Source organism: Eumetopias jubatus, unplaced genomic scaffold, assembly GCF_037043125.1.
Source record: "Eumetopias jubatus isolate StellerSeaLion01/CBP00866 unplaced genomic scaffold, mEumJub1_p1.0 scaffold_1, whole genome shotgun sequence".
In the NCBI taxonomy this organism is placed as follows: domain Eukaryota; kingdom Metazoa; phylum Chordata; class Mammalia; order Carnivora; family Otariidae; genus Eumetopias; species Eumetopias jubatus.
This window is the reverse complement of record NW_028274807.1, coordinates 82,772,319-82,783,419: the sequence shown is the minus strand read 5'-3', so window position 1 is coordinate 82,783,419 and position 11,101 is coordinate 82,772,319. Positions and strand designations below refer to the sequence as shown.

At 39.5% G+C, this 11,101-nt stretch overlaps 1 protein-coding gene across 1 annotated transcript in view; it reads left to right on the top strand.

Annotated features, from left to right (window-relative positions):
* The first annotated feature begins 746 nt into the window (after nucleotides 1–746).
* Nucleotides 747–11,101, top strand: part of ATP11B (ATPase phospholipid transporting 11B (putative)) — a 126,105-nt gene continuing 115,750 nt past the window's right edge. Inside the window, exon 1 of the mRNA XM_028100836.2 lies at nucleotides 747–1,033. Coding sequence (XP_027956637.1) covers nucleotides 1,007–1,033 — 27 coding nt within the window. The 5' untranslated portion in view covers nucleotides 747–1,006. The remainder of the gene's footprint in view (nucleotides 1,034–11,101) is intronic.

The following is an 11,101-nucleotide window of genomic DNA, read 5'->3' as shown; positions in this document are numbered from 1 at the left end:
ACACCCTTATCTTACCTAGGTCTTGCTACTTCTAGAGTGTTTTTGATTGCAGGAGTTTGACAGTTAACAGTAAACAACTACCTTTCCATACAAAATATTGCCCGCCCCCAGCCTGTTCAATTTAGCCAGGAAAACAGAGTATCTCGTCCATTCTCCGGGAAACGGTGGCCCAGACTGGATCAGGCACAGGGGCAGTTGCAACTCTTCTCAAAACTAGAGGCAGTGATCAAGATTTCCCTTGCTCCAGCTCAGTCATTTGCTTAAGAAGAGGGCTGCGTTATGCAATGAGAAAAAGACTTCGAAAATTTAATTGAACCCAAACTGGAGACCTCTGGGAATTAACTTTCAGTCACTACACTCGAGAATGTGCGTGTGCGTGTTGGGGGACCAGGGGACCAAAGAAGGCAGACAGCCACAGACCTGCAACAGGAGGTAGAAAGAGTCGGCAAGAGGCTGCAGACTCCGAAGACAGACGCGATTTAATCCGACCGCTGGATTGGGAGAAGGGGGAGGGTGGAACAGAAAGAAGAAGCCGCGTTGGAGAAGCCGCACCCGGCCAGGCCCGCTGCCGGTCCCGCCCACCCGGCTGACCCCCAGCTCCTGACCACTGCTTAGCGCGCCGGGTCCCTCGGTCCGCACAGCCCCTTTCGTCACGTCCGGGGGCGGGCCGGGGCGCCGGGGGCGGTCCCGGGTGGGGCTGAGGGGCCGGGCTGGGCGGGGGTGGGGTTGTGGTGGTGCTTCGGGTGACAACGGTCAATAATGAAGGTGGCTGCGGCGCGGCGGAAGGCTCAGCTGCGCCGGGCGGGGGCGGCGCCGGGGCCGCGCCTGTAGGACCTCGGGGCCGGCGCGGCGAAATGGGGACCCGGCGCGGGGAGTGAGGTGGCAGCGGCGGCGAGCGGAACTTCAGCCAGAGGGGCACTCCCGCTCCCCCCTCTGGCTCGTCAGCTTCCACCTGCAGCCCCTCGGCCCCCGCGTCCCGCGGGACCGGGACGGCGCCGGCGGGGGCATGTGGCGCTGGGTCCGGCAGCAGCTGGTAAGTGCCTCCTCTCCTCCGGGACGTCTGCCGCCGCGCGGCCTCTCGGGCCCGGGCGGCGGGGAAGGGCCGGCGGCGCGGAGCCGCGAGGCCGGGGCGCGGGCGCCGGGCTAGGCCGCGGCGGAGGCGGGCGCGGGGCCCGAGCCGGAAAGCCCCGCACAGCTCCCGCACGAATCTCGCCTCCGAGCCCGGGACGCCGAGGCCGGCGGGAGGCGGCTGCTTCCTGCCCGCGCTTCTGGCTTCCTTGGTTCTCGCCGCTCCTGGGCGCCGCGTCCGCAATCGGGAGTCCCGAGCGGGCTCGGCGTCCCCGCTGAGGAAACAGGGCGAGGGAACGGAAAGAGAGTAGGTGCTGGGGAGAGACGAGAGGCTTCTCTTTCCTGCCCCTAACAATTTGGGACACGTTTGAGGGAAGGGGAAGGGGAGAACTTATCTTCAGCTCCTCCTTGTCAGTTTTCAGTTAGGGTGTCACGATTCAGTGTTGCGTTAGTTACCAAGGAGGAGGGTACCTTATCTAATGTGACCACTCGCCTCGGAAGAAATTTTACTCAAGCCCTAGGTGAGGGAAAGAGAAAATATTCGAACACCCCGTCAGCTTTCGGAAAAGAGGTGTACGAAAGTTTTGAAGGACTGTTTTTCCCTCTTACCTTGTCCTCACCCCACCCCAAGTCAAACTTTTGGATTGTGAAACCTTACTTTTTCCCATTCTCTCAAGGCAGTTTGAACGACAGAGGTTTGGGACCGGTGGTTAACTTCTCAGTTTTACTGAAACATTTGGAGAATGTCATTTTATTCCTGTCATTTTATTCTCCAAATAAAAGGGTGGTTTAAGGCATATAAAAAGCGCCACCTTTCTCAGAATTAATTCAGAGAGAAAAATCTTTCCTGCCTCCTGGCAACTATAGCCCAGAAAATACAGCACTAAGGTGACAGTGACAATGAGGACAGAAATTGTTCCTGGCTGAAGAAGCCTAACCTTAGCTCGTTGATGAGGTCTTTCGCTGGTTACTGCTTAATTTCTAAGTTGCATTAATTAATGTTTCTGCAGTTCAGTGTTCTCATTTACTGATTCAAAAGGCAACGCAGCAAAAACGACTTTTGTGGCACGGTAAAGATTTTGTGGGACTGAAACATTTATACCTCTTTTTTCCTGCTCTAGAACAGCATTTTAATGTTAAATCTATTTCAGAGTCAGCCTTCTGTTAATTCATTTTGCAAAGGGCATCGCTCAGAAAAATATAAATAAAACTGGAACTGCCTGCCGTTCAAACAAATGTTGTCTTCCTATTTTTAGCTAATTGTAAATTCAGGTATTCCATATATATGCCTTATTAGGAAACTAAGCTAATGATGTCATTATAATACTATATGGTAATACCTTGGCCTTGTTGCAATAAGCCATAGCACAACTTGACTCTGAAAGTTAATTATTACAGGTCTGATCTCATGCTTTTGATTTGCCAGTCTTCATGTATAGAAGGTTTATTTACCTAGTACTGTTTTTGTGTGGTAGGAAGATCATTCAAAAGTGGTTTTCTTAAAGCTTTTCCTAGTAGATTAAGACATCGCTTCTAAGTGTTAGGTATTTCTGTTAACCTGAATAAAATCTCAGTTGTATAACCACTCTCATCTTCAAGACAGGCAATCTGGTAATGTTTTTTAAAATGGCTTCAAACGAACACAACTAAAAGGAAGGGCAGGAAGTTGTATGGTTAATTTACAAGACACCTGCCTTACTGGGTGATTAACAAGTTGAACAAGTTAGTGTGCATAAAAAATGCTATCTCTGACTTTTAGTTGCTCACCTCACTGGTTTTACTTTTAAGTTATCAGATCTGTGCTAATGTAGGACTTTGTATCTCTGATTAAGTTTATACAGTCACTTAAATCATACATTACGGATAGTGGATACACAGAGTAATGAAAGTATATTTTGCTATCTCAGACATCTATTTTAGTTACTACACCCGGAATTATTCAGCTCAGTGTAGTTTAGATTATGCTTCCGTTTGCTCAATGGATTTTGTCACCATATCTTTTAACAATAGGTTCATTTTAAAAATTCAGGTAAGTGGGACAAACTTGGGGAAATTAAATTGCAGGGACAGTTTTTTTTTTAATTATAAACACTTTATTCATTATATGAATCCTGATTTTCAACAACTTAGGTTGTCTTGCCAAAAAAAAAAGTTTCCTGTCATTTTATTACAAAAGTAATTCCTATGCTCTAGTCCTTCATAATTTAAGAAAATTTTGACTCCTTATTTCCACAAAGTATTTTCAATTCTTGACGCAATGAGAAAACTCAAAAGGTTGATGTTTTCCAACTTGGGGAAATAGAGTGAAAAGAAAAGATTGGCTTGGGGCACCTGGGTGGCTCAGTTGGTTAAGCAGCTGCCTTCAGCTCAGGTCATGATCCCAGGGTCCTGGGATCAAGCCGGTATTGGGCTCCGTGCTGGGTGGGAAGCCTGCTTCTCCCTCTCTTACTGTCTCTCTGTTAATTAAATAAATAAATTTTGTGTTCCCTCTCTTACTGTCTCTCTGTTAATTAAATAAATAAATTTTAAAAAATCTTAAAAAGAAAAAGATTGGCATATCTTTTTTCTTTTTCTTTTGTTCTTTTTTTGGCTCACAATGCTAAAGTTTGTTTACACTAAGAAAATTCTAAGCAAAATTTCTTATGTTTTTCTGGTACAATTAGTATTCAGAGTGTACTCATTATTCTGACAGCATATTATGTGTATTAATCCCTTAGAGATGATAGCACCTTGATTATAATAGTGGTAATTCTATTAGCTACTCACTGTATGCTAATATTTGGATTTGTATGGTAGCCATTAACCACATTAAAATTAAAATTCAATTAATTAAATTAAAAATTCATGTGCTTATTAGCTACCATATTGGACAGTTCAGAGTAAAACATTTTCATTATCACAGAAAATTCTGTTGGACAGCACTTCTTTAGACTTTTTTTTTTTTTTTTGAGGTAGGCTCCATGCTAGGCATGGGCATGAACCAACAACCCGGAGATCAAGACCTGAGCTGAGATCAGGAGTTGGATGCTTACCAACTAAGCTACCCAGGCACCTCACTTCTTTAGATTTTAAATGAAAGCCTTTGCTAATGTGTATTTTAGTTGACGTGTAATATTTCTTTACAGGACAGTGTAATGCTGTGCTTTTAAAGCACTTACTGTGTGCAGACATTATAATGCTAAATACTGGAGATACAAATGTAGGCCTTATTCATTGCTGTATGTTCAGTCTCACTGTACTTGACATAGAGTAGACATTGCGTACATGTATGCTGAATAAATGAAAAGGTAAGGAAAGAAAGAATGAATCCATAGTATTGCTTCTGTGTTTAGAGATAAAATGACAAAATTCAAGATTGACTACTCCAGAAGAAAGTTAGAAAAGTACTGTAATTTTACAAAAATACAACTTAATCTTGTCATACCAGGATACTGTTTCTTAAATTGTTCTGTAAAGTAGTGCCTTCAGATTTGTATTGGCAATAGTGAAAGGGCTGGTGAGATTGTCTTCTGATTCGCTGAGAAAGATGGCAAGCTGTTAACCTAAACTCTTTCAACTTTCTGTTCTCTCACACTTACCAAACTTGTTTATATCTGTATTTAATCTTCCCTTTCCACCTGTCACAAAGAAAGGTGTGACTGTCCTCTTTTCCAAACTAACCAGTCCACTTGTGCTCTTAATTTTGTTCTTTCATCCAGCTCTCCACACTCCCTATTAATTATCTATATAGTATGTTTACCCTAGTCTTTTCCTTCAACATGTGAATATGTTCAGGCCTCCCTCTAGTTTACTTTGTCCTATATTTGTAACTCTCAAATTCTTTTCAGTTTTCTAGAAAATAGATCTGTCCTGTATAATTGTGCTGTCCAGTACACTTGAAATGTGGCTAGTTTGAATCAAGACATTCTTAAGTGTAAAATACACACAAGATTTTAAAAACAGTACAAAAAAATAATGTAAAATATCTCAATTTTTATGTTGGTTACATGTTCATATTTAGGCTATATTGGGTAAAGTAAAATATTTCAATTAATTTTTCCTGTTTCTTTTTATTTATTTTTCTAATGTGGTTACTAGAAATTTTAAAATTGTATATGTGGCTTGCATTTGTGACACATGTTATATTTCTGTTAGTGCTGCTGGTAACATTAAAAGTGTGTTCCTGTTTCTGTATAGCACACAATATAAGTCTAAGTATCGCACTCACTAGACTGTGACTATCTTAGGGCAGGGACATACCTTGTTCATGTTTATATCCCTTGTACTCAAGACAGCAGCTGGCCCATTCATTGTACGTACCCACCCACCAAATGTGGGTTGAATTAATGAATCAGTATCATTTATTTCAGCATCAGTTTAGAAGTACCTGTGTTCTTTGCCTTTCTCTCAAGAGTAGGAAAAGGAGGCGCACAGGCCTATGATAGTATTATTTTGGTGTATCTAATTAAGTTTTAACCTCAGGAATTTAATGTTTAAGAACCCAGATCTTTGAATATTTGCTCCTTTTATCTCCATCTTTAGACACATATTCTTAGATACCCACTTTTTCATTTAATAGGGAGGTTAAGCATTAGAGGAATCCCAAGTATCCCAGCAGCACTGAAGTAGGGACTTTGCTTAGATTCTCCAAAAGAACCTTATGATGCTATTATTGTCATTAAATATCCCTTCAATCCCTGCAGTCTGTTTTCAATATAGCAGCACAGTGATCTTATTAAAAACACAAGTTGGATCATGTAATTCCTGTGCTTAAAACCTTCTAAGGATTTGCTTTCTTGCTCAGAGTAAAGTCTGTGTTTGATCTGTATCTCTCTGTGCACCCTCCCCCCACTTTGACCCCCCAAACAACTTCTCATCTCCCATCACTCTTACTTCACTTTGCTTTATCCACACTACTGCCTTGCAGTTCATCAGAAGTGTCAGGCATACCTCAATCTCAGGATCTTTGCCCTGGCTGTTACCTCTGCCTGGAATGCCACCCTTCCCAACTCCCCCCATCCCCTTATCTGCTGGTTCCTTTACTCCCTTCGAGTCTTTATTCAGTTGTTACTTACCAATGAGGCCTTTTCTGGACATTCGATATAAAACTGTAACCCTCCCCAGTACTTCCCTATCCCCCTTACCTGCTTTTTATTTCTCTAAGTACTTAACACTATTTAACCTACTCTGTAATTTACTTGTCTCCTTTATCTCATGAAGGCAAGGGTTTTTGTCTAGTTTTCGTTCTCCATATAACAAAAACTGTTTCTCATTTATTTCTTTTTCATTTATTTACTCATTCACTCGAACATTTTCTGAACACCTAATCTGTGATAGCATGTTGCTAGGCTCTCGAACTACAAAATAAAGCAACCTCATCCTACTCAGTCTTCCAAGAGTCTCTTCTTCCCAAATGGATATTTAGATTGTTGTCATTTTTTTCTATTACAAAAAATGTTGCAGTGGCCATTCTTATTTATGTTTATGGTTGTTTTTTTTTATTGAAATACTTAGAAGTGGAATTGCTGTAACGGGGTGTGTACATTATAACTATTACATGCATTGCCAAATTATTTTCCAAAACGTGAGAGTTCCCCTTTCCCTACCTCTTGGTCAACACTTTGTACTGTCAGACTTGAAGAAATTTACCAATCTGGATGGGTGTGAATTGTATTTTTTTTTGTTCTTATTTGCATTTTCCTGATTGCTAATGAGATTCAAGTGTCCTGTATTTCACTCATATGAATAGATTTCTCATTTTTCTATTGGATAGTTTGTCTTTTCCCTATTACTTCTTTCTGTAGTCTGTATTCCTATTCTTTGTTGTGGTTGTAAATCTTTTCTTCCAGTTCGTCCCTTTTTGTATTTAACTTTGTTGATGGTGTCTTTTTTTGATAGAGAAATTTTAAATTTATTTGTAGGTAAATTTATTAGGACTAATGATTTTGGTCTTTATTAGTTGTTTAGATAGTCTTTTCCTATGCCAGGATCATAGAGCTATTTTTCTAGTGTTTTCTTCAAATTGTCTTAAAATTTAGTTTTTCAACATTTAGGTCTCTAGTATATCTGGAGTTGATTTTTTTATGTATGGAATAGAGAATTTACTTTACTTTCTCCCATATGGAAATTTATTTGTCCTGGTACCTTTTATTGAATGAGCTATCTTTTCCCCACTAATGGATGTTGTTTGCTTTCTCTGTTATATACCAGCATTCTCTTTCACATATCATGTTCTCTTCCTAGATTCTCTATTTAGTTTCATTCACCTGTTGATCTGGCGTACCAATAATGCACTTTTTTATTAAGTTTTTAATTTTAATTCCAGTGTAATTAACATACAGTGTTATATTAGTTGCAGGTGTACAATATAGCGATTCAGCAATTCTATACATTACTCAGTGCTTATCATGGTAAGTGCACTCTTAATCTCCTTCACCTATTTCACCCATCCTCCCACCCACCCCCCTCCGGTAACCATCAGTTTGTTCTCTATAGTTAAGAGTCTGTTTCTTAGTTAGGCTCTTTCGCCTTTTTCTCCCTTTGCTCATTTGTTTTGTTTGTTTGTTTGTTTTAAAGATTTTATTTATTTGACAGAGAGAGGCACAGTGAGAGAGGGAACACAAGCAGGGGGAGTGGGAGAGGGAGAAGCAGGCTTCCCGCAGAGCAGGGAGCCCGATGTAGGGCTCAATCCCAGGACCCTGGGATCATGACCTGAGCCGAAGGCAGATGCTTACGACTGAGCCACCCAGGCGCCCCTCATTTGTTTTGTTTCTTAAGCAAGATCATATGTATTTGTCTTTCTATGACTGGCTTATTTCGCTTAGCATTATACTTGCTAATATTATACTTGCATTATACTTGTTGCACATGGCAAGATTTCATTCTTTTTTATGGCTGAGTGATATTCCATTGTTTTGTGTGTGTGTGTGTGTGTGTGTGTGTGTGTGTGTGTGTGTGTATAACACATCCTTTTTATTTTTATTTTTAATTTTTTAAATTAACATATAATGTGTTATTTGTTTCAGGGGTACAGATCTGTGATTCATCAGTCTTAGACAATTCACAGCGCTCACCATAGTACATACCCTCCCCAGTGTCCGTCACCCAGCCACCCCATCCCTCCCACCCCCCTCCACTCCAGCTACCTTCAGTTTGTTTCCTGAGATTAAGAGTCTCTTACGGTTTGTCTCCCCCTCTGGTTTCATCTTGTTTCATTTTCTCTCCCTTTCCCTATGGTCTTCTGTCTTGTTTCTCAAATTCTTCACATCAGTATAATACATCTTCTTTATCCATTTATCTATTGATGGACACTTGGGCTGCTTCCATAATTTGGCTATTGTAAATAATGCTGCTATAAACATAAGGGTGCATGTATCCCTTTGAATTAGAGTTTTTGTATTTTGGGGGTAAATACCCAGTAGTATAATTACTGGATCGTAGGATAGTTCCATTTTTAACTTTTTGAGGAATCTCCATATTGTTTTCCATAGTGGGTGCACCAGTTTACACTCCTACCAGTAGTGCACAAGGATTTCTATTTCTCCACATCCTCTGCAACACCTATTGTTTCTTGTGTTTTTGATTTTAGCCATTCTGATAGGTGTGAGGTGATATCACATTATAGTTTTGATTTGCAGTTCTCTGATGACAAGTGATGTTGAGCATCTTTTCATGTGTCTGTTGACCATCTGTATTTCTTCTTTGGAGAAATATCTATTCATGTCTTCTGCCCATTTTTTAATTGGATCATTTGCTTTATGGGTGTTATATAATTTCTTTGTATACTGTGGATACTAAGCCTTTAACGGATATGTCATTTGCAAATATGTTCTCCCATTCAGTAGGTTGTCTTTTAGTTTTGTCGATTGTTTCCTTTGCTGTGCAGAAGCTTTTTATTTTGAGGTAGTCCCAATAGTTTATTTTTGCTTTCATTTCCCTTGCCTTTGGAGACATACCTAGAAAAATTTGCTGCCTCCGGTGTTGGAAAAATTACTGCCTTTTCTCTCTTCTAGGATGTTTATAGTTTCAGGTGTCACATTTAGGTCCTTAATCCATTTTGATTTTATCTTGGTCTGTGGTATAAGCCAGCGGTCCAGTTTCATTCTTTTGCATGTAGCCATCCAGTTCTCCCAACACCATTTGTTGAAGATGCTGTCTTTTCTCCATTGCATATTCTTTCCTCCCTTGTCAGAGATTAATTGACCATATAAACAGGTTTATTTCTGGGCTTTCTATTCCATTGATCTATGGACCTATTTTTGTGCCAATACAATACTGTTTTGATTACTATGGCTTTGTAGTATAACTTGAAATCTGGAATTGTGATACCTCCAGCTTTGTTTTTCTTTTTCAAGATTGTTTTGGCTGTTCGGAGTCTTCTTTGGTTCCATACAAATTTTAGGATTACTTGTTCTAGTTCTGTGAAAAATGTTGTTGTTATTCTGGTGGGAGTACATTAAATCTGTAGATTGTTTTGGGTACTATGGACATTTTAACAGTATTTGTGCTTCCAATCCATGCGCATGGAATATTTTTCTACTTGTTTGTGTTGTCTTCAATGATCTTTCATCAGTGTTATATAGTTTTCAAAGTAGGCTTTCACCTCTTTGATTAAGTTTATTCCTAGGTATTTTATTATCTTTGGTGCAATTGTAAATGGGATTACTTTCTTAATTTTTCTTTCTGTTTCTTCATTGTTCCTGTTTAAAAATGCACGAATTTCCGTACATTGATTTTGCATCCTATGACCTTACTGAATTCATTTATCAGTTCTAATACTTTTTTGGTGGAGTCTTTAGGGTTTTCTATATATAATATCATGTCTTCTGCAAATAGTGAAAGTTTTACTTTCCTTACCAATTTGGATGCCTTTTATTCCTTCCTTTTATCTGATTGCTGTGGCTAGGACTTCCAGTACTATGTTAAATCCAGTACTTTGTTAAATAACAGTGGTGGGAGTGGACATCCCTGTCTTGTTCCTAATCCTGGGAGAAACAATGATCAGTTTTTCCCCATTCAGTATGATGTTAGCTGTGGGGTTTTATATTGGACTTTATTATGTTAAGGTATGTTCCCTCGAATCCTACTTTGTTGCAGGATGAATGGATGTCCTACTTTGTCAGATGCTGTTTCTGCATCTATTGAAATGATCATATGGTTTTTATCCCTTCTTTTATTGGTGTCATGTATCACATTGATTGACTTGTGAATATTGAACCACCCTTGCATCCCAGGGATGAGTCCCACTGATTGTGATGAATCATTTTTTTTACCATATCATTGGATTTAGTTTGCTAATAGTTTGTTGAGGATTTTTGCATCTATGTTGATCTGGGATATTGGCCTGTAGTTCTCTTTTTCTGTTGTGTCTTTATCTGGTTTTGGTATCAGGGTAATACTGGCTTCATAGAATGAATTAAAAAGTTTTCCTTTTCTATTTTTTGGACTAGTTTGAGAAGAATAGGTATTATCTCTTCCTTAAGTGTTTGGTAGAATTTGCCTGTGAAGCCATCTGGTCCTGGACTTTTTGTTTGTTGGGAGTTTTTTGATTATTAATTCAATTTCACTACTGGTAATTGCTCTGTTCAAATTTTCTATCTCTTCCTGATTCATTTTTGGGAGGCTATATGTTTCTAGGGATTTATCCATTTCTTCTAGGTTGTCCAATTTGTTGGCATATAATTTTTCATAATATTCTGTTATAATCTTTTATATTTCTGTGGTACCAGTTGTTATTTCTCCCCTTTCCTTTCTGATTTTATTTATTTGTGTGTTCTCTCTCTCTCTCTCTCTTTTTTTTTTTTTTTTTGAGTCTGGCTAAAGGTTTGTCAATTTTTTTGATCTTTTCAAAGAACTAGTTCCTGGTTTCATTGAGCTGTTCTTTTTTTTTTTTTTTTTTAGTTTCTATTTCATTTATTTCTGCTCTAATCTTTCTTATTTCCTTCCTTCTACTAATTTTGGGTTTCATTTTTCTCTTTTTTGATCCTTTAGGTGTAAGGATAGGCAGTTTATTTGGGATTTTTCTTTCTTCTTTAGGTAGGCCTGTATTGCTATA